The 24,725-nt window shown below is 36.7% G+C and overlaps 1 protein-coding gene across 45 annotated transcripts in view; it reads right to left on the bottom strand.

Moving 5' to 3' along the window:
• Nucleotides 1-24,725, bottom strand: part of PHF20L1 (PHD finger protein 20 like 1) — a 76,524-nt gene that overhangs the window by 46,619 nt on the left and 5,180 nt on the right. For 7 of the 45 annotated variants that reach the window (XR_016235992.1, XM_070075521.2, XM_051844052.3 and 4 more), the window contains exons 3-7: nt 13,027-13,198; nt 12,819-12,903; nt 8,997-9,085; nt 2,617-2,830; nt 1,966-2,091 (exon numbers count right to left, since the gene is read on the bottom strand). Coding sequence is in view for 38 of the 45 variants with exons in the window: in XM_070075521.2 (XP_069931622.1) it covers nt 1,966-2,091; nt 2,617-2,830; nt 8,997-9,085; nt 12,819-12,903; nt 13,027-13,198 (686 nt within the window). In the remaining 7 variants the exon portion in view is untranslated. Of the gene's footprint in view, nt 1-1,965; nt 2,095-2,616; nt 2,831-8,674; nt 8,765-8,996; nt 9,086-12,818; nt 12,904-13,026; nt 13,199-22,052; nt 22,197-24,725 lie in introns of those variants that run through there. The other 38 variants (XR_016235991.1, XM_051844048.3, XM_051844047.3 and 35 more) reach the window with 12 other exon arrangements.

Raw genomic sequence — 24,725 nt, 5'->3', positions numbered from 1 at the left:
AGCCCCAGTCACTTGGAAGCAAAGGGACCAGAAGAAACATATAGCTGATCTCAATTAAGTTAAAAGATGCCATAATTCTAGAGTAAAACAGCTATTTTATATTCAATACCATTTCTTTTTATGAGCTGCATATGAAATTTATTGTACAGAGGCAAGCCTGAGTTTCAACCACTTAAGACAACATTAAAATATCTATTGTCTTTTGCACAATACAGTTTCAAGCAGAAATTAGAAGTCGATGAAGAGAAATGTGCCATTAAAAGAATTTACTCCTGAGTATATAAAGGGAAAAAGATCACCATGGTTTGTTTCATAAAGTCTTATGTTTTGCTGCTTCTGCCAAATGCCATTTGAGATTCCCCAGGGAACGTGAAGAGAAGGTCCCTCCAGAAAAGGCACAGGGCATCTCTGAACAACCAGGACCGTAACTCCAGGCACACGGAAAAAAGTTCTTCCCCCCATTACTGGCTTCTCAAGGCCTCACAGAGATAATGATCAATGTGGCATCAACTGTTTTCTTTTTTACTTCTTTAAACGCTGAGTCTGAATCTCCTGGTAAGGCACGCAAGAACAGACATATTTCAGAGTACACTAACTGAAACTGAAAGCAGGTCATCCGGACTGAAGGTAAAAAAATAAACACAATGCTGGTCAGCTGGCAGTCGTGCTGTGTCAGTGCCACCTTTGTCTTCCTTGAACTTGACTCCTCCAACAGTGCTGTCCAATCTCTGCATCCACACAGCTACAAGTACTGTTCCACTTCTGCTCAGCGGACTGCATTGGGTTCCACGTTTTAAGGCAAAACTAAAGTCTCAAGTCGCTGTCAGAAGGACCACTTAGAGAAAATTTTGGTTTTCCCCAAGGCTTACAGTTTCTGAAGAAAAGGTGTAATGGATGAATTGACTTGAAATCTTTCCTGTCCTGGGACCAAATGCATTCTTTATCATAGAAAGGTATAAAAATAATATAAATGAATGTAAAGAACCTATTTTCATCTGTTGAAATCACTTGTAATCACTTGGATGAACACTCACTCCAGAAGCAACTCTCAAGAGATTCCCTATTTTCAGAAAATGGTCAAAATGTATATTTTATGTTTATTCCTACATCTTGCCAATGAAACCACACTTCTTCAAGTTAACTGAATGAATGCCAACAGAGTTTATACAGCTTTATTAGACCAGAGGCACTAAAAACCATTTTGTCCTTAAAATAAGAACATAAGAATCATTAAAGTATTTAAACTACCCTTTTAAAACATACTCAGAAAAATAAAATACTTGTACATTCATAATTGCTTTTAAAGACAATAATATTGAAATTGAAACAGTCTTGAAAGTGACAGAGCCTCATGATTGGCACCATTCTAATACTTCAATTTTTCTCTCTATGAACAGTAACCAAGTTAGAATTGTCAGTGTTTCCCATATCCTAGCACTGCTACTTCCTAAACTACAAGGAACATATGGAAATAAGCCCAAATTCTAGATATCAATCTGAAAGAAATTTTTTAAAAAAGAAAAGAAAAGAAAGCAAAGAACTTAAAGAAGTACTTTTACATTAGGAATTAACAGATTCAGAAACTGAATTTCATTTGGATTTTCATCTTTCCAACCATATATTGTTCTATTCCTAAATGTAGAATGTTTGCATAAAGATATTTAGAACCTCAGAAAAAGTAGATAATGTATTTCTTATAGAAACTACTCCTACCAGCAAGGTGATTTCAAAACTTTCTAAGTTTGTAGCATTATCAATCCTCACAACATCCCTGTGAGGTAGGTAGAAGATAAACGTTTTACAATAGAAAAGCCGACAACATTAAGACACTGACCTTGAAGAACTGGAAAAACTTTCTTATTAACCAGTTCATTTTTACACCAAAGGTGCATTCTACTTTATTAAAAATAAACTACTCTAAAATCAAACCCTCCATTCCCCCGAAAAAGAATCATTGTAGTTTACCAGTAATCTTGTTAAGTCGAGCTCTCTTTGCCTGAAATGAGGTGCCTTGATTACTTTTCCTCTTGTTTGATAATGTGCTCTCTGGCTGTGGAAAGACCATCTTTGGAATGTTCTCTACATGAAGTCCTACTTTTAACAGAACACATATATGAGAGTTCAGTAGAATCCAAAATTAAAACATATGATTTCTTTTTTAAAAAATTACCAAAATGGTCAAAATGCTTTGCATATTAACTTTTTAAATCTAGTATCTGATGAGAATTTCAGAAAACATAAATTACTCTATACTGAGAGATTTACATGTATAAGAAATAAATGACTGCTAAGCACTTTTCTTTAAAAAAGAAAATCAGGAAAAAACATTGCTTTTTCCATATTATACATTGAATATATAAAGAAATATATAAAAGGATAAAGAAAAAACAAACAAAATCTTACTACCAACAATACTGAGGGCACCCAATATCAGGTACGCATTTTATACCATTAATGTTCAAATCTATCTGAAGACTGTCAACCTGCCACACTATGGGAAGAAAAAAAACTCATAATTTAACTACACGTTCAATGTTACAGGTTTAAGGGACTCATTAACTTACTACCTGAGTTTACCAGTGTCATAAGGAAGGAACATAAGAGCGTATCTTGTACCAAATGTCTCGCTAGATGCAGGCAACTCTTCCTTCTTCTCAACTTCTGGCGTGGCTATACAAGTTGAAGTCTCCTCTTTCTTCGAAGGTACTTTAAACCATTTTCTCTCATCTTTCTCTTTATCTTTATTGCTGTTGGCGCTGGTTCGAGGTTTACCCCCTGTTTTATTCTTGGCTGCAGCTGCAGCAGCTGCTTTGACTAAAGCTATCCAGTCCTCCAAAGAAAAAACACAAAACATGTGAAGTATTAAAAACCGATCAAAATGTACTATGAGTAAATAAAAATAAATATCACACTTTCAAAGCTACTTTCCCATAAACACATAAAATCAAATTAATTATATTTACACAGTAGATCATCAACAGAGTATCTAATTTAACAATGTAACTGGTTAGTTGGACTGTACAACCTTCCAAAAATCAAAAAATATTCAGTAATGAGTATTTCTCTAAAATATTTTTTACAGGGACAACATCCAAAGTAACAGAGGAAGCCTATAGCAAATATGGATTATTACATGACCTTAGTCCTTTTTAGGGCTTAAGTGCTGTAATGCATTTGTTTCCCATTGCACAATGGACCATAAAAGAGAAAAATGCTCATGTTGCATTTCCATAAAGATGAAAAGAAATATATCCCCAATGGACAAATAACTATTCCTTCTAACAATGTACTATCCAAATTATAACAGACTTCATAAAACTCAGGATATGGATTTATTATTTTCTAAAGCTAAAGTCTGGATACCAATTTATCACAATTGCTTAATACTACTGAAGGAAAAAAAAAAATGGCTACATGACTTGACTACAATAAAGCTTACAATTGGTCTCCAACTAATTCCTCTATCTCTACAACTTCCTAGGTCAGTATTAGTTACTATACTTTTGAGGTATGAATATTTATTTTTCTGGTGTTAATTATTTAGTCTATCGCTAAGTAAATTTTACTAGTGTACCTCTCACTACAAATGCTTATTGCAAAAAACCTGCAAAAGTGTAAAGAAGTGTAAAGTTGTGGTAACAAGCTAATTTACACAATTAGAAAGCTATTTTTAAAAACAAACATTGTAATATCCCCAGAGTTAATCTACAAGAAGCACCAACTTCTGTCAAACAGACCAGTCACCAAAATGTATAAATGTTACACTCCTAGTGAGAAATGTTTGATTCAGTCATCCAAAATGCACACAATGTTACACTCCTAGTGCTAGCAACTAAAAATAATTTCAAAACCTCAAATGAATGCAATCCATGAGTTACATGAACAGATAGAAGCACTAGAGGTTAACAAAACTAAGTAATAGGCAATGTAGGTTGGTGGCTATCCATTTTGAAAATAATAGAAAGATAAGAAGCCATTAACAAAACAAACAAGCAAAACCTATGCATCGCTCATGACTAAGACGAACTGAAAACATCACGGGACTGCACCTAGCACACTCATTCAGCATTGTTTAAATGGAGTAATCTGCTAAGTATGTAAGGAAACATACCAAGTACTTAAGAAACAACATTGATAAGAGACTGGTCCTGCTCATAAGGAATTTGTAAGAAAATAAAATTAACTGTAGGACACTGTGACAAGAGATATACTAGAGGAATAAACAAAAGACTATGAGAGAACAGAAATGATCAATTTTTACTACTTTGACTAATTTTTGAAGAGGCTGGTGAAGGTGCCACAGAAAATAATAGACGAGCTGAACACTGAAGGCAGGCAAGAATCTGCCAGGGAAAAGGCTGGCAGAAAAGGGGCAGACAGGTACTCCAGGCAGAAAGAAACGCGCTACACAGAAGCACTGAAGTCAGAGAATACGGCACTGGGAAAAAGAGTGACGGAAAGCCCAAGAAGCAGCGCGTGGCACCTACGTTTGCGGGCTCCCTAATTCTAAAAGCCAGAGTATTTAATTCTGGGTTCCACATGGGGAAATGTTTAACTTGTGAGAGAAACACCAAAAAATGTCAAGTGATGTCCATTCCAAGTTGTTTTATGGCTCCAACAGAAAACTAGAAGAGAACCATATTCTACTTTTTATGTCATTTAAAAAATGCTCCTTGGTGATGCAATTTTTGTCACAGCGACATTGCAGCATCATGTGCTCTTGCATTTTTAAGTAGGAAACCTTCACTGTATGAATAACTGAAACGTGGTCTTTTCAAGTACAGTTCATAACGATACATTTCCAGTTTCTGGGTAGACAACAGAAGAGAGCAGTGCACTGAGAGCACTGTGTTTGAAGTCAAAAATCTGCATTCAAAGAGCCTGTAAGAGTGAAGGGAAACGTTAAGTCACTCAGTTCTCTAAGTCTCGAACTGCCTCAACTACGAAATGGAAATATGAGCCATACCTATGTCAGAGGACTTGGTTTAAGAATCCAATAAAACACATGCAAAAAATGTTCAGGAAACAGGAAAGGATCTTAGGACACAATGGTTAACACTAGTGAGTTACAACATTAATGTTGTATTAGCACACCTTCAAGAAGAAAAAAGAAAGTGCTCTCAGTATACTATATATTGTCTTCAGAGAACCTGGCAATGTATCATTATGAACCGTAATTCTTGAAAAGAATAGGAGACAAAACAAAAACTTCCCTTTGTTACATACCTCCAAATTAAGACTATAATGGTTCAATCCTCACCCTATGCTTTATAGGGTAGAGTATCAGAATTAACTGTAAGAAGACAGACACCAGATGGAGGAATCAATCCTCATACTGTAAATTAGGCCAGTTTCATAGCTATTTATGTATCAACACAGCCATTCTGCTCAAAACTAGGTAAAAGAAGGGGAAAAGGAAAGGAAGGAGAGAGGGAAATTACATTTTTGGGCAGTTCACATGTCTATCATATCTTCTATTTCAGTGAGAAAAGTCTAGAGGTACAGCTAACAATCCATTAAAAGCTCTTAAAGGATCCCAAGGTAACCTCTGAACACAGGAATTATTAACCAACTGATTCAAATAAACAATAATTTGTATATTTTAAATTGTTATGTCACATTTTGTACAGAACCTATAGAAAGTTTGGAAAACTGAATTTATTTACTACAGTATTCTTTGCCAGTTTAACAAAAGAAATTTTATTGCACATATTTATAAATGAATTCCAAAGGTACTCAAAATCTAGAAGATAATCAGAAAGGATTCTTTGTGTTTTGCCTAAACAATAGTTGATTTAGCATACTGTCAAGGTAAAATCAAGTCAAAAACTTGCAGGAAGAGAAAAAAAGCCCACAAATGGGAATAGTTTTTAAAAACAATTTCATCAATATTTTAATGTATGTAAAAATTGTGAATGAAAAATTAGAAACTAAATACTGAATACTCAAATAACTCTTTTAGTAGTTTTACAGTTTGCATAGATTTTTAAAAATTATTTATTTGTAGAGACAAGGAGAGAGAAACAGAGATCGCCCATCCACTAGTTCCTTCCTCAGATGCCCACAATGACTAAGACAGGGCTGTGCCAAAGCTAGGAGCTTGGAATTCAATCCAGGTCTCCTACTTGTGGAGCAGGAACCCAAATATGTGAGCTGTCATTGTTGCCTCCCAAGGCCGGCACTAGTGGGAGCTGGAATCAGGAGCTGGAACCAGGCATCAAACCCAGGCACTCCAATACTGGATACGGGCACAGTAACTGGCATTTTAACTACTAGGCTAAATAAATGCCCACCCCAGCACCCACTTTAATGTTAACATGGTGTGGATAAACAGGAGGGGTCTTCATATCGTTCATGGAAAATAAGTATTTCAAAAAAACTATCCATGGATTTCAAAATACTTTTAATAAAATAATCAAATACTAACTTGTTATAACACTTCTGAACAGGACCTAGGTTTGAGACCAATTCATTTAAAAAGAACCCCCATCAGAGCAATAGGAATCTTGCTAAAACTGAAGCCAGAACAAACATTAAATTGTGAAGCTTGTGAAGAAAAGTGTTGAAATCATAGATGCTTTATGAAAAGTTGATGAGAACAATGCAGCTTACAGACAGACAACTCCTTTTAAGCAGTGACAAGACAATGCCAAAGATGAAGTCCACAACTACAGACCACCCACATCAATTTGCCAGGAAAAATATCTTGTTTGTGCCCTAATTCAAGAAGTCTGAAGAGTAAAAGCAGAAATATCCAACACCATAGACAGCTCAACTACTTCAGCTTACACAATTCTGTCTGAAAAATTAAGTACAGTAAACATTTTACTCAAGGGGTGCCAAAACTGGCACCCACATCAGCTGGAGACAAGAGTAGGGCTTTCAATGGAGATTTTAAACAGGTAAGATCAAGATCCTGATGTACTTGTTCAAAGAACTGTAACAGGAGAAGAACATGGCTTTACCAGTATGATCCTGAAAACAAAGCACAATCAAAGCAATGGTTACCAAGATATGGAAGTGTCTGGTTAAAGGAAAGGCAGACATGTCAAGACCAAAGGTCATGGCAACAGTTTTTTTGTTATGTTCTGTTTTGGATGCTCAAGGCATTTTGCTTATTAATTTTTCTGGAGACCAAAAGGATAATACCATCTGCTGATTAGGAGAGTGTTTTGAGAAAGTTAGCTAAAGCTGTAGTAGAAAAAAAGCCTGGGAAAGCGTTACAAGAGCCCTTCTTCACCACAACAATGCTCCTTCTCATTCTGCTCATCACACTAGGGCAAGTTTTAAGCATCTTGATGGAAAATCATTAAGCATTCACCTTGCCATCCTGATTTGGCTTCTTCTGACTTATTTTCACTTTCAAAACTTAAAAAAATCTTTAAAGATCATCCATTCTTCTTCAGTTAATTATGTTCAAAAAGACTTCATTGATATGGTTATATTCCCAGGTCCCTCAGTTCTTTATAGATAGGCTAAATGGCTAGTATCTTTGCCTATTAAAGTGTCTTGAACTTGATGAAGGTTATGTTGAGAAATACAGTTTACATATTTTTAACTTTTAATTCTATTTTTCCATGACACTTTTGAAGTCCCTTCATACTTGTTAAGAATAAATATTCAAAACATGCAATAAATTTAAATTTTACTACCTATAATTTTACAACAAAGCAAACTGGTTCAGTGCCCCAACTGGGTTGGGGGGACTTAAGGCAATAATATTGGTGCCATTTCAGAAACAGCTGAGTAACCAAGCCAAGTCAGAAACAGAAAAATAGTAATTTTTAATCCCCCACAAGATTTTTCTTTGATGAAACTTAAAGAGTATTCCCAACATTTCAATCAACATTTCAATTTTTCTATACAGTAATCAAGAAATCACACCACTGAATGCTTAAAAGAACATTTTATTTATACATACATGTAGAAAGACAGAAGCACTTTCATTACTAAAAGCATTTTCATCTTACATTGCATCTCCATATGAACCGAGGAAAAACTGATGGCTAATCATTTTATAATTAAAATTTGGAAAACCAAGTAATTTAAAACAATCACACTTCTTAGAGATTTCTTCAGGCATAATTTTTTAATGTATTAATATACATTGCTAGACTATTAAATATTTGCAACTGACTGTAGCTGACCAAGTGATTTTAAAACATTTCAGAATGACATTTTTCATTGCATGTTATGGAACAAATATGTAGTATATTTCCCTATTAGTTATTTTTATAAATTATTTTTAAGATCTTAAAATAATTGTAGGTCCAGGTGCTGAAAATCCCAAATAACAGCAGAATATACAAGAAAATGTTTAAAATTGCTAATGGCACCTCTTCTTTCCTGCATTTCAGAAGACAGAATCAACAAATGGAGTCATGGTTTTTAAGTGCATTCCAGTTTCTCCTTCACATGCTTACCGTTTATTCTCGCTCTGAGCAGTGACAAGGCACATAACACACTGCTTCCAGCACAGGACTCCGAGAGCCCTACCTGAAACAGCCTAGAGTATAAGGTAAGCGCCTTTTAAAGGGAGATGAATAATGACTTGTAGAAGGAAAGAAGAAAAGAAACTTAATGCAAAATTTTAATTAAAAAAATTAACCTTGTAAATGGTACTATATATCAGAAAAAAAAAAAAAAAAACCAAAACTTAAAACAAGGCACTTACCTCACTTCCCATAGGCTGGTTACACGATCCAGCTGGGTCGATAGGACAACACCAGCTTAGAGGATGCTGGGATTTCACCTGGAACAGAAACTAGTGACCTATAACTTTAGCAGGTCTAAAACCAGAGAAGCAATTATCAAGTGTATTTTACTTCACATCCTAAGCTTCTTTTTCTTGCTGCTATTTGGGGCTATCAGCACATAATCCTACAATTAGTTCACTTAAAAAACAACATATATAAAGTATTTTTTTGGATTTTTTTTTCCAGTTACCATTCAAGAAGACGTCCCTGTGGGTTAACTAAGGTACTGAATACTCTTACCTGCCCTTTAGCATCCTCGGGCATGGCTTTAATGTGCATTCTTTTTAAACAACGAATTACTCCATCATAAAACTGAACTGTGAATGTTCCTGAAACAGGAGCAAGTCAGAAGCATTAGAAAATGTAATTCAACCTGATAGCAACGCTTAGAATCTATCAAATAGTGACCCAATATAAATAAATGTTCTGTGATCACAATACTGGATACATATAGCTCTTTTAAGAGCACCATCAAGTTTTTTAAGTTTACTTTCTCTTTCCCTCTTAAAACAACTAATATTTCCCTCATAAAGTGCACAAATTAAGTCTTGATAAGTTAATTGCATGTACACCTGATTTCTACTGATTTTGAAATTCAATACATAATAACATAAGTATGTTTCAATGTCTGATAAAAATAATTATTTATTAAAATATAACATTTCCATAGGACTTATTATTCTCTTTGAAAGCTTCTTTCAAAATAAATAACACAGAAAAAAATCTGATACATGGAAAAGATCATTTTCCCAGGAAAGAAATATTCTTTTGGAATCAGCAGTGAACTGGCAAATAAGAATTACAGATTCCCAGATTGTTAAACTGGAAAACAATTTAAAACGCATTTAGATGAACTTCTTCAAGTGTGCATCAGGACGTGGAAGTGCAGGGTGAGGCTGCAGCCAAGCAGCAGCACAGCCACCACTCACACCTGGTCTCATCCAGCCACCTGCCTTTCCTTCAAACTCACCCACTTGGGGCTCAACATTCTGTTTGCATGTCCACTATGAAACATATTCACTTTTGATTATCACCTCACGCTCTGAAGTCAATTTGAGCCAGTACTATTAAAAACACAAAAATTACATAGGTTTTATATTCAAAGAAATGCAAATGTTTCTCTATCCCGGAGATAAATGTTTTTCCACCACTTCCCAAGTGAGGGCAGAGGGCCAACAAACAGATTACTTGGCCTTTACAAAAGAAATATAAACAAGACATGCAATCAGTGTTATTAATGACACTAAAATTGGCACCAAAGCCAATGCACAAAAAGATTTTTCTTTTTAGCAATTTGAGTATCATTTGATTTTGTAACTTTCTATAATTAGTCTAATGCTAAATATCAAAGATAATGAAGATTTAGACCCAAGTTACAGGGAAAAAAATGATCAGCAAGGTGAATACCAAGGGAGTAAACAAACACACGGGCAAAATTCTGCAACTGCCAATCCCTACGTATGCCTTGCTCCACCATCATTCCTGTCTGACCTCTTCAACAGGGCGTTCCAGGGTAGCCAGGCTGCTCCCTAGCCCATCTGGACACTGAGCCCTCCCTGCCCTTGCTCATACTGCTCCTATTTTATCTGCTGTGATGCCTTCTCCTTTCCCATGTCTGCCTAACTACAACCCACTCAAATACCTTCCTGAATCTGAAAACTTCCCTGACCATTCCAATCCACACTGACTACCCCTTCTCTTCGTTTCTTTAAGTTGTATTACAAACACCTAAATGTTCACATTTGTTCTTTTTGTTTTACTTTTACACTGAATCAAGGGTTTACTTTGCTTTTTTTTGATTCCTTCTTTTGAGGGGAAAGGAAGCAGGCTCATCCATCACATGGGACATATAGAAATCACAAAACCAATACACCTCTGGTGGAGATTTTTAAAAAAATAATATCTGCCAATATTTTGCTAAGAGCTCACTGAAAACCTCTCCTGAAATGGCAAGGATGATGATCAGTATCACTACTCTTCCTCTAATGAAGGTGATTTTCTGCGGACAAAAAGGATGGGTTAGTGCATGAGGGTGGCTTTGTTTCCAAATTTCTGTGTGCACATGCCCACACCCACAGAACTCGAGGCATACAAGAGAGGTCCCCAAAGCTCTCTACACTTAAAACTTTTCTTAATTAAAGTAGAAAGCATTGTTTAATTTTGCTTTGTTTCATTTTTGGTAGATCCTATTAGCCAATCTAACAGATTCACTCCTGCTTTCTTCCACAAGTTGTTACAGAGGCTGCTTACTCCATGCAAGGCTCTGGACTACACACTGGGGAGCCAACGTGAGTAAACTCAGGAATGCAAGCTCCATCAATACAGCTCTGCAGAGGCAGAAGGGAGGGTGAGACACAGGGCATGCTAGAAAGGAGACACAACCTCCATACTTATTGACTAAGATGCCTCCCATCTCTGGAGTAGGGTAACTAGTGGTAATTGGATCCTAGCCATATTCATGATTTCAATTCATTAAAACAACAAATTGGATTAAGGTCTTTGTAAAGTCATAACATGATTTCTAATTAGACTATGATTTAATTTTTCACAACTAACATTCCTTAGTATCTCTTTTTTTATTTACTTACTTGAAAGAGAGACAGAGAGAGAGAGAGAGAGAGAGAGAAAGGAAAATCTTTCTGACCAGGCCAAAGCCAGGAGACTGAACTCCATTCGGGTCTCCCAAGTACTTGGGCCATTATCCACTGCCTTCTCAGGCACATTGGCAGGAAGCTGGATCAGAAACAGAGGCAGCAGGATTTGAACTGGGATGCAGGTATCCCAAGTAGCTCTTAACCTGCTGCCAACTCAACGTCTGTGCCCAAGATAGCCCTTTTTAAATGCCTTCCTCGTCTAAGTTCTCTTACCTCCTATTTTCTCTCAAGTTTATTATTAGTTTAGTTCTCAGCTTAAATCTCTTCTATGACTCCCATAACCTCCAAATAAAGATCAAAATCCTCAGCAATATTACAAGACATTTCATGTGTCAATCCTTGCCTCCCCTCCAATCTCAACTGCCAAAACTGTATCCTTCACTCCAAACAACTTGCAGTTCCTTAAAAATGACGTATCTCTCACTTCTATTCTTTTCCATACCTCACTTATCTTCTGCCAGAAAAGCCTTTTTATTCCTTCATGATCCTGCTAACGTTTTGTCTCCCAACACACAATTTGAAACAAACGTCCCCTACTTAGACTAAACGCCCTTCTTGCCAAGAAGCTGTCCCTTAGTAAAAATAGTAAGCGGTCAAGTTTAAACAATCATTTTAATAGAAAACTAATACATTACCGACTTGAAAAATACTTCTGCGAACATCTCATAACTGTTTTAAATGAGGTTTTTAGCTGAGAAATTAAAATCATAAAATTTTTCACTATTTTCAATAATTTAAATCTTAATTTTTCACATCTTTCCAAATTAATCAGTTCACAAGTTCTGTACTTTAAACTCCTGATATGTGGAACAGATTTCCCAGTTTGACGCCATACGAAAATACCTGATTTATTTTCAGTATTTTTATTCATGTCAGTTAACTTTTGTTCAGAATCAAACATTCAAAAAGGCTGTTGAGGACATTTACTGAATTATCTACAGGAACTCGTGGGAAGGGAGCGGGGAAAGATGCGGTGAAGGAAATGTCCACACCGATCAAGCTCCACACCCTTTCTTCAGGAAATACTGCATGCACCACACTTGGGAGTTGAACCGATTCAAATTTCCATTTCTTTCCTCGCACTCTGGTTGAGATGCACATAAATAGTTTGCATAAACTACAGAGAAGTAGAAATAAAATGCATGTAATAGAAGACAAACTAACAACTATTTACCTCTGTTAACTTCCAACAGTTTACTTCAGCAGTAAATCATGTGCCGTCTGATTTGTACTACGTACAGAACAAATTAGATGCTCCCAAATGATTACTAGCAGAAAGTTCGTTCAGTAAAATACCAAGAGAAGGAGAAGTCATATGCAACAATTACATATATTAATTAAAATTTGAAATGCAACGAAGTTTTACTATCAATTCCAGTTTAAGTCTCAGATCATCTTAAGCACATACCTTCTTTGTTAATTGCTTCAATCTTGGCAGGATAATAGCGACAGTCTGTCCAACGAGCCAAAACCTCTTCTCCAGCTTTAAAATCCTATTTTAAACAATGTATAATACATATTTAACAAAAACAGGTTTTCATAAAATTGAACAGAATCTTTAAAAATGTCATTATGTATTTAGCAAAATTAGCAAGTGGAAAAAATCTGCTACTTACAAAGAAATCTTCTTCATCTTTTAGCCCTTCTTTCCTCAGTGCAGGTCTCTCAAGGGGCCTCAATCTATTGCTATCCCAGTAAATCCATTCATCATAACGATGACTCCAGCGCTCAAAATGTACCAACATCTTGCCCTCCTCATAGTCGATTTTTTCAATTCGTGATGGATACCTCAAAAACAAAAAAAGCTCTGTCAAGAGAAAATCCTGATTTTTGTACATGGAGTATTGAATAGTAAGGTTGAACTGAAATATTGCTTACCATTAAAATCAGGAACGAAACCATATATACACCCCTATTGTCTTTATTAACAATAACTGCATTAATTTATGGGCCACAGTGCAACATTTCAATACATGCATACCATGTGTACTGATCAAATCAGAACAATTAATAGTGCCCTTTCCTTGATATTACTTTATGACTGGGTCCCAACACCTCGCTCCTCCACTTGCTCACACTGTGAACCACAGTCACCCAACTGCGCCATGGAACACTGGGAATTTATTCCTTTGATCTCACTCTGACTTAGTGCCCATTGTCCAGACTCTCTATTCCCCCATCCTTCCCAGCCTTTTTTTTTTTTTTTTTTTTTTTTTTTTTTTGACAGGCAGAGTAGACAGTGAGAGAGAGAGAGACAGAGAGAAACGTCTTCCTTTGCCGTTGGTTCACCCTCCAATGGCCACAGCAGCCAGCACACTGCGGCCGGCGCACCGCACTGATCCAATGGCAGGAGCCAGGTACTTATCCTGGTCTCCCATGGGGTGCAGGGCCCAAGCACCTGGGCCATCCTCCACTGCACTTCCTGGCCACAGCAGAGAGCTGGCCTGGAGGAGGGGCAACTGGGACAGAATCCGGCACCCCGACCGGGACTGGAACCCGCACTGCAAGGCGGAGGATTAGCCTAGTGAGCCACGGCACCAGCCCCTTCCCAGCGTTTAACAGTCTTCAGGACAAGGCACGGCTTGTTGCACTCCCTGTGTAAATACCTAGAGACTGAAAGGTACACTTGAGAATTAAATAACAAAAATACCTAAGATTATCTATTTTAATCTTATAATGTTCATTTATCAAATTTAAATCTTAAATACAGGTGTCAGAAATTGTATCAAGAATGCACAATTTCTGTTGATTCATTCAACATATACTTGAACATCTAGTACAACTAAGACATTTGCTAGGCACTGTCAGTAGACAAAATAATCTATTAGACCTGTTGGCTAGGGTCAGACTTGAAGGGCTCTGAAACAGTAAACCAATGAAATGACCACTTACTCTACAAACAACAGCTAGTAACTTAAGTTTATGCTGAATTTGGTTGTCTTATTAATTACACTTTGGGGAAAATCATAGTATCAAAGATCTTTATAATACAACAACAACTCAAAATATAGTCCTATACAGTGAAATGATTCTCCTGTTCTAGCAGATGGTCCATGGTAATGTTTGGATACACATAGTGAAGAGAAAATACTATTGAACAAATGTATTCACAAATGTGTCCCTATGTTGAAGCACAACAATAGTACTTTGATGTACTGTTTATGTCTCATTTTAACTGTGAACTGAATCAAAGATTTTTCTTATTGAATCTGGAAGATGTAGTGTTAATGTTTTTGTTTTGTTAATTTTTTAAAAGGCTGAATCACAGAAAGCTGACAGAGTTAAAGAACAGAGATTAGGCTCAGTCCCAGACATTCATGAATGATTTGGGAAAACATTTACAAAGTGGGAAATGGATGTTTTAGAATTTAAAGTGTCAGAGATAAGGCGATAATAATAGCAATGAGGATATGAAGAAAACAATTAGAGTTGGCATCATTCAAGAGTTTCATAGGAAAAGAGAAGACAACCTCACTAAAAAAGTATGAATCTCAACACCAAAATTCTACAAAGCTCTTAAACCTAAATCATCTGTTACTACAAAGTACCATAAAATTTCCTCTCTCTGTTTTCTGCTATACATTTCTAAATGCATGCACCAATTAAATTTTATTTACTTGTGTAGAAAATGAGATTGCTTGGGGTCTACTTTGCTATCATCCACCTTTTATACTTCAATCCTGGAGAACAGAAAAAACTTAAGAAAATAACTCACCCTAAAGTGGGTTCTTTCAGCTCTTTTTGGTTCAAGAGAAGTAAAAATCCCTCCAAAATAAATAAAAAATGATTCTTGCTAAGTTTCACAAAATTTTCATATATCTCAATTGGTTTCTTAGGTCCCTTTTTGAATCAAAATACTAATGATCAAGTTAAATGACAGCCATAAACACAGAATACATTAAGGCTATCACCAAGAACAAAAATTATTTTTATATTCTCTGAATTCTTACAAATTTTATTGCCTTATCCAAAATACTGCCAGTTTAACACTATGGCTGCTGCCTCCCACTTGTGAAAGACTGTTCAGAGAGCAACAATATCTAGATGCTAGACTAATGCATAATCCAATAAGTATCTGACAGTGACCAAAGAGGCTGGCTATACACTAAATATGGTTTATCAGTTCCCTATAATATCAACTCTTTGGACTTGCGAAAAAACAAGGGGAGTATGAGAAAACTGCAACAAGACTTAGCATTACAGCTTTATTTCTATACTGCTAATGCTGCTAATTATTCTACATGGGCAGGTCTTGACCCACCCACTCAATCAGAAGACTGAACCTTCCCTGAGCAGCATCCAAAGGCTATGTGTCTGGTACGATGGGAATCAGTGTACTCTGAAGATGGTGACTGACAAGTGTAATCAAATTTTCATAATCAAATATGTGCAGACAAGAACTTCCAGAAGGCAAGATTATCAACATTCAAACTAGTGAGTAGTCCACTATCCTTGGATGAAAGAGGAAAAAGGAATGGTAAGCAGGGTTATGGCAGAAATATAATCTGACATATTAGTTTAAGAATTCTTTGTACTTAATGTAATAAAACAAACATCATCTGAAGTTAAGGAACTCATTCTGATATATCAAGTATGATACATCCAGATTTTCACCTATGATGATAAAATTATTGAGAAATTATAAGGGAAATTCCCTAATATATAAAGGTGAATCAGAAGTTCATGAAGGGGCCGACGCCGTGGTACAGTAGGTTAATCCTCCACCTGCAGAGCCGGCATACCATATGGGCGCTGGTTCTAGTCTCGGCTGCTCCTCTTCCAATCCAGCTCTCTGCTGTGGCCTGGGAAAGCAACAGAAGATGGCCCAAGTCCTTGGGCCCCTGCACCCGCATGGGAGATGAGAAAAAAAGCACCTGGCTCCTGGCTTCAGATCAGCACAGCTCTGACAGTTTCGGCCATTTGGGGAGTGAACCAATGGAAGGCAGACCTCTCTCTCTGTCTCTCCCTCTCACTGTCTGTAACTCTACCTCTCAAATAAATAAATTAAAAATCTTTAAAAAAAAGTTCATGAAAACTGAAATTGAAAGATAAGTTTATGGGGCAAGTATTGTGGCACAAATTCTTCAAATTACATATTTACATTGATGAGACAATAAAATTTCTTAAATTTAGAAATTGACAGTCCCTCATTCATTTAACCAACAAAGAAAATCTAACAGGTTAACACAGTTACAATATAACGGGATAGCCAGTAAAGATGTATTATACTAGTACAGTTGCCTAAATAAAGATGCTCTCTTGGACAAGGTAGTTAAGTTTTAAAAGATGGCGATGTGTGAAACATACCTGAAATAAGACTTAAGAATAATCTAAATATTAGCAGAATCCGAGGAGTTAGGATTAATTATTCAGAAGTTTTGTGGGTAAGAACTTCACCTGTTACATGGTGTTCATAAAAAAACTGACTGAGACATGTAAGACCTAAAAACAGAGGGGAAGAACCGCCTTTCATGTGATTATCAGAAGGATGATCACTGCTAAGTAACAAAAATGATTGCAGGCTGCAATCCAAAGCAAACACCATATTCCTGTAACCTAGTAACCCTGACAATTTCAGCTTCCTGAAAGCACTGCACATCTGCATCTGCTTGGTAACTGCCGGAAGTGCCTTCTTGCCCATTCACTCACGGATTCGAGCCATAGTGACAATGTCACTTAGTATTAGTATTGTATTTGAAAACTCAGTGCTTGCAGATACTGCATTTTGTTCACACTTTAAAACAATGCACTGAAAATAAACTCCTTTAATTCTCATTTGATACCTCAAAGGGAAATAAAAATACAAATAATCTAGCATTTTAAGAACATGCAGATGAAGGCCTATAGGTCAAAATCACATCTTCTCCAACACTGCATTTTAAGGGTCTTGGTACATTATTTCTTAGGTATTGTTTTCAGACCCATTCATCCCCATTATACATATCCAGTGCAGACTACCAGTTCACTTTGCTTCCTACTTGTCTACAACCTTTCCAGCAAAGGGAGGGTAAGAACAGAGTTACCCATGCATTTTCCTTTAGAACCCTGTGGCAACCACCTTCCAAATTCATGCTCTATTTCAGATGACTGGATTTAAATTCCTGCTTTCTACCACCTTACCACCTCAATCTCCAGCCATGCCTACTTGCATTCATACTGTCAGTTCTAATCAACTCAAAGTAACCTGCACTATGGACTCTCCCACCACAAGAATCCATGACAGCATCAAGAATTCCTTTCCTACTCTAATAAAACATACCTCTCCCTAAAATCAGTATTTCACTCAAAGTTTCATGTAATTTGGGGCCATGCTGTGGTGAAGCAGGTTAAAGCCCCAGCCTGCAGTGCCGGAATACTACATGGGCGCCAGTTTGAGTCCTGGTTGCTGCACTTCCAATCCAGCTCCCTGCTAATACACCTGGGATAATAGTAGAAGATGGCCCAAGTCCTTGGGCCTCTGCACCCACATTAGAGATCCAGAAGAGGCTCCTGGCTCTTGCTTCGGATCAGCCCAGCTCCAGCTGTTGCAGCCATTTGGAGAATGAACCAGCAAAGAGGAGACCTTTCTCTCTCTCTGTCTCTACCTCGATCAGTAACTCTTTCAAATAAATAAAAATAAATCTTCTAAAAAAAAAGTGTAATGTAATTCATGAAATGTTTTCAGGTTACTGCAAATTCTGTTACTTAACACTACTAGCAAAACTCAAAGTTCCAGCAGGCTGCAGTTATTCAAAACCCTTTCTTGGTATTTACCACTTTAAAATTATTTACTACTACAAAGTCATTTGTTTATATGCCTACTGATTAAAGTTTTAAGAATTTACATTAGAGGCTGGCTGGGTAGTGGGTAAAGTAGGTGGCATAGTGGGTAAAATTGCCACCTGCAAGGCAGCATCCCATACAGGCAGAGGTTCAAGTCCCAGTGGCTCCACATCTAATCCAGCTCCATGTTAACGTGCCTGGGAAAGCAGCAGCAGACGGCCCAGGTGCCTGGACCTCTGTCACTCAGGTGGGATGCCTGGATGAAGTTTCAGGCTCGTCACTTCAGCCTGGCCCAGCCTCCGGCTGTGGCAGCCATTTGGAGAGGAAACCAATGGATGGAAGCTCTCTGTCTCTCCTTCTAACTCTGCCTTTCAAATTAGATAAAAAATAAATCTTGAAAAAATAAATAAAGGGAGGTCAAGGAGGCTCTGAAAAGTTCAGTGACCAGCTCAAGTTAAAAGAGGTAGTAAGTGATGGGTCACTAAACTTAGGATTTTCTGTCCATAAAGCCTATGTGTTCAATCATTATAGATTCTGCATCTTCTAACTGACGATGTCAGCTCTTGTCACACTGCAGTGTTTCAAATATAGGAGGCTCTTCAAGGGGTACTGAAAACAGATAAAAATAATATGAAAATCAAAGTATGTTATTTTTTTCTTGCAAATTTAATTTTAAGATTCTGCTTCTTATACATACAACATACCTAAAACGTTTGTCTTTCTTAACTCAAAGGGTATAGAAAACAGCTTTTATTATATTAGACAAAATAAATGTTCCCTTACACATAACATGACTAAGCAAAAAGACTCTTCTGTCTTTAAAATTTCCCAAAAAAAAAACGAGCACTGTCTCTCAACTATGCATAAGGATAAAACATCACATCATCATAATGCAACAGCCAGGCGTTTGGCCTAGCAGTCCCCACCCTGGTTAGGAAGTCCCCACACTGGTAAGGTTCCACATCAGGCACCTGGGTTCCACCCCAGCCCTGGCTCATGATTCCAGCTTCCTGCTACTGCAGCAGAGATGGTTCAAGTAGTCTGCTTCCTGCCACCCACGTGGAAAACCTTGATTGAATTCCTGGCTCCCAGATTTGGCCCCCTAGACTGTAGGTATCTCAGGAGTGAACCAGTAGATGAAAGCATTCTCTTATTCTCTTTCTCTCTCTCTCTCTCTCTCTCTCAAATAAATAAATAAATGAAACACTCTGAGAAAAGAAAGTAGAACTTTTAGCATGTTTGAAAGCTGTCATAAGTTTAAAAATTAATACAGGAACCTAGAGTATTAATTTGTTATAGAACTAAGAAAATGAAATTCAACTTGCTATTCTAGTTTGACAAAAATCTTATGCTTAGTTTTCAAACAATATGTCTCAAATCAATCACCATAATTATCTTTAATACTAAACAGATATTTCAAGGTATCCCCAAAATTTTTGTGTTCATTCTTTACAAAGTAGCCAAAGGTCAATAAGCTTCGTTGGGTATCTTTTATGATTAAGTCACTATGTTAAGTCTTAAATAAATATAATTTCATGTAAGTCTCTAACACTTCAGTAACTTAATGAATAATGATATACCACAAACATAATCATTTTTAATTGAAGGGGAATTGAGGAAATGAGAAAACAGGTTTTTCAGACACTGAATATTAAACACCAATATCTGTCCTTCAAGATACTACAAGAATACTTCCAAAATTGAATTATAATTACTGAAATCACATAATACTTGCATATCAATTTTCCAAGTTAATAAAAAGAACATTCTTAGATATTAATTTAGTTAATGGTTTCTCAAAAAAATAACATTATATTCACAATTCTAAAAAAACCAAAACTATTTTCTCCTTCAATGTAAATCATTTACAAACAAAATTAAAACCATGTAAGCACTGCAGGTGCCAGTTCTACAGACTCAGCAGAACTAAAATCACAACATATTCTTTTCAGTAAATTACCACAACAGATAAACTATTTCCCAGCTATGTCTTTAATCAAACTCCCACTAAAAACACCCATTTATCTAACGTGATGTGACAAGTGTGAAATCTCACAATACGTAACAGCAGCAGGAATGACGTAATGTATAAGGAGAGGAAGTGTGTCATACTCTTTAGCTGTACTTCAATCAAAAGTTAGATGAGCAGATGAAACTCTTCTCTCAGTCCACCCCTTACCACTGTAAGAACACAAACTTACGTACACAAAGCCCAGCATGGTAAGCCCTGGACCCCTGAACTTCATGCTATTCCAAGTTTATGAAGGTGGTTAGGAAAGCCAGGTTGGAGAGCTGATTCTAAGAGAAGTTCAGGAGGAAGCCTCTCTGGGATAGATACACCTGGAAGTGATTTGTCTTGCCCAAACTTTCTAATTCCAAGGAGCAAGAGTGACATACACTTATTGGACATTTTCAGCCCTTAGAAATGCCAGACATACACAACACTTGAGTAAGTCGGGAATCAGGATGGCCTGTTTAGTCAACTGAAAGCTGCCGCGAATCTCCTTGTGAGGCAACAGGTCGTAGAAGAGAGAGCACTATACTCGAAGTCAAGAGGCTCCCTGTCCAGAATGATTACACACTGAATGCTTCAAACCTGTATTTTGACTCCAAATTATCTTCATTTTTCTCAACTTATTTTCCCTTCTGTGAATAGCCAATGCAAACAAACAACATACAACTTCTCTGGCCTACCTTACTTCTGTCTCAAGTCTGTGTTTCTCCATCTAAAGGTTTCTAGAAATTTGTCATTCCTGAATAGGGTAAAATATATCAAAAAAATAAAAGATGATCTGAAATGTAGTATTCTCATTGCAAGGACATTAAGGCAGAAGAGCACCTCTCCAAAGCCACAGAATTCACGGCAGAACAGCACTTAAACTCCAATTTTCTGATTTTCAGTTAAATTTACTTTTTCCAATATTCCTTTTCTCTGCTTTTCAAGAAAACTAGGATAAGCAAAAAAAGTCTATGGATCAGAAGAAGTTCTATAAAAAAATCAACATGATGAAAGGAAGAACATCAGAGCAAGGGCGAGCACAGTAAAACCAGGTGTGTTTAAAATAAGTCGGTCTGTCCCCATTTCTATTCCTGCTTTTTCACACTGTTTTTAAAAGAAGGAAAGTGGAGGATAATAGGGGGAGGAGAGTTTATCTTTAGCATTGTTTAAAGGGATTCACAGAGCTTTCTCTTGCAGAAACTTTAAAAATTAAAGAACTAAAATGTGTGCACTGGTACAGAGCTGCTTGACGAGTGAACTTAGACCTGAGGATCCAAAAGCTGTGAGTGACTATGAGTGTGAAGAATCTCAGAAATAAAAACTCCAGCAACAAAAAAGTAAATCTGACAGATCCCAATCTGAATTCACCACAAAAAGGATCCTCAACCTAGTATTCACAGACGAGATTCCCATGAGCTTATGAACAACTATTTTGTCATAGACATGTAATTGCACATTTCTTCTGAGTCTATAACTGAAATGAAATTTCCACAGATAGTAAATGACTCAAAATAATGATCATGATTTTTCTGGCATACGCAAATTTAGGAAAATCTAATGTGACACAAAAAGTTTATTCATATGAGCAACTATTAACCTAATACTGCTACAAATTTCAAGCTCATCTAACACAATTTAAATGCAGTTTAATTTTTAAAATGTGATCTACATACTACTTTCCAGGAGCCTTCTCCTCCCATCAAGATAGATCACATAACTTATCTCTACTGTTGTCCTTTGAATTAGGAAAAAGTAACTGCCTTTATTCAGAAAATATGTACTTTTATTTGAATTAGAAAGTATTTGTACTTGCTACAATTTAAATTTCCTCAATTTTCCCACCCTATTAAAATTCTGTTCATCAACATCTTAAAAACTCACATTTGCAAATGTTCCATATAGTTCAAAAAACTCCAAATGTGTGGAAACAGCATTTGCCAATTCAAATTTATACTGTTCTATCAAACTCTGATACTTGGAGACATCTCCACATTTTTTAATCTTTCATTTTCCTTTTCTTTAGATCTAGAAGAGAATTAAATAGAAATATTCCAAAAGAAGTCAGAGGAGCATATCTCATCTGAATGTTTTAAATTGACTCTATATTTCAAATTTCTTTTACGACTAACACAAAGTATATTATTTATCTGCTGTTTTTATAACAAAATCACGTACAATAATTATTTTAATTGTAATCAAAGACAGAAGCTAAATCAGTCAGTTTTACATTTTCATGTCTTACTGAACAATATTCAGAATGATTACATACTTAAATATTTGCAAGGGTGCTCTATAAGTTATAAAACTCTATGGAAATATAAGGATCTTACTATCGCTTCAAAAAGACTATCTACAGCTTGTTGCGATAACATGCTTCCTCTGCTATGCGTTCAGGCTACTCCCGTGTGAACACTAAAGCTGTGCCTAAAGCTTGGGCACTGAAGTCTTCAGCTCTCCAGCTTTCCCTCTTCAGTGCATTTACCTCCGTGCTTTATGACTAGGTATCAGTTTATAGAGCTCAAGGTAAGTTTAATACATAATTTGATCTTGAAAATTAACCTGTAAGTAAAAGCCATTTACATCGCTCCCATTTTACTGATAGGCAAACCAAGATTTCAAAGGACTTACCCACATTTACAGGTTTATTAAGTAACCTTCTAAATGCAAACCCACCCACTTACAGTATCTCCAACACAACACCACACCCGAACTTTCTCACTCCAATGTGTTCCTGTCTCAACACACCTGTACTTGTTTTCATTGTTATGTTACTGCCTTCAAGAGATTATAAAACGCAATGCCAAAGTTTGAATGGATAGAGGTTAAAATGGAAAATACAGTGGAAAAAAGAAAACGGTTGATTGTTCTGGCTATACCCACTAGCAAACTAAAGTCTTCATGAAGATTACTGAGGAGGAAGTTAAAGAAAACGTTTTAGGTAAAACTATAAAATTTTCAAATATGAAAACAACCCACACTACTAATTAGGATTTAGATTTAGTCAGAAGAGACCCAAGTACCAAAAAACACACGTGGGACTGGAAGATGATGGGTCAGTCCATGGCTTCTCAGGGTCTGCACTTAGTAGTACTGGTAAATAATCAACTTGACAATGAGTTTTCTCATGCAGCTGGAAAGGTACTTTGGAAACAAGTAATAAATCACTACTTAAAAATACAAAATATATTTCCAAGAATAAAATATCTTTCTGAACTTTAAGGAATATGTAATGTGGTTTGTTCAAGCAGTAACAATGTGCTTTTCCTAGGAAAAACAAGATTGAGTGCTCCTATTAAATCAAAGCTATCTCAGGGCCATCGTTGTGGCACAGTAGGTAAAGCTGCAACCTGCAACACTGGCATCCTAAATGGGTGCCGGTTTGTGTCCCGGCTGCTCCACTTCTGATCCAGTTTCTTGCTAATGGCCTGGGAAAAGCAGGACAAAATGCCCTAAGTATCTGGGCCCCTGCCACTGACATGGGAGATCCAGAAACAGCTCCTGGCTCCTGGCTTTGGCCTATCCCAGCCCTGGCTACTGCATCCATCAGGAAAGTGAACCAGCAAATGAAGGTCTCAGTCTCTCGCTCTCTCAATCTGACTTTCAAATAAATAAATAAAATCTTTAAAAAATAAAAAAAAAAAAAACAGCTATCTCTAAACTAAAAGTGAGAATTTAACTTGAGTTTACTTCTAATCATTAAATTTATAGTTTATCCTATTTCTAGGACACATACTAAAATTATTTTTCCTCTTTATATATGAAAAACCTTTTACTTACAAGGGAAAAAAATGGCACTTTAGCTGCTACATTATTACCTCGTTCCTTTTGCACTTCTTTTTAAAAATGGGGCAAGGAATGTGCAGCCCATTGGCCATGGAAGGCCCACAAAATCATTTGGTCTGGCCCTGCCAGGGAATCACAGGTGGGGCTTGAAATTCAGTAAAGCTAGAGCAGGCTAATTTTTAAGTTGGTAATTTGGCCCATGAATGATGTTAAACATCCAAATGGCCCTTGGAAGAAAAAAAAACCTATTTTGTTGTTGTGTTTTGTTTTTTAAGCATTTTATTCAGTGAGAGAAATGCACAGGAAGGTGAGGGGTTTCATTTAGAGAGAAAGAAGTCTAGAAGCTAAGTTGGGTCCATACCAGGCAGAGAGCAGGCCAGGAGCCATGAGGAGCAAGCATGTGGGCAAGAAGGCACAAGCCAGGCGAGGCCGCACCTGGAGGTGCAGCACAACAAAGGTGCAACAAAGGTGCAAAACAAGGGAAAACCCTAACGCACCAACTGGTGATAAGGCAGTGTCTCCAAATAAATATACGACAACGCAAACTGTCAAAGACAGTAAGCGAGATTTGCATTCCTGCTTCCTCCTACCTGTCCAATGCCTATGATAGCTCAAATTACATTTTATAAAATATGACTCAATACTTTTCAAACTGAACTTAATAAATTTGGAAGACCATGCATTTAATACGGATGGAAAAAAGAGAATTTGGGAGGGAGGGAGAAAAGCAAAAGAGGACGCAAATTATTTCTGTGTATTTTCTTTTTTAAA

Source organism: Oryctolagus cuniculus, chromosome 6, assembly GCF_051225735.1.
Source record: "Oryctolagus cuniculus isolate XC-2025 breed Fujian yellow rabbit chromosome 6, ASM5122573v1, whole genome shotgun sequence".
Taxonomy (NCBI): domain Eukaryota; kingdom Metazoa; phylum Chordata; class Mammalia; order Lagomorpha; family Leporidae; genus Oryctolagus; species Oryctolagus cuniculus.
Note: the sequence above shows the minus strand (reverse complement) of the source record. Positions and strands in the feature narration are given on the sequence as shown.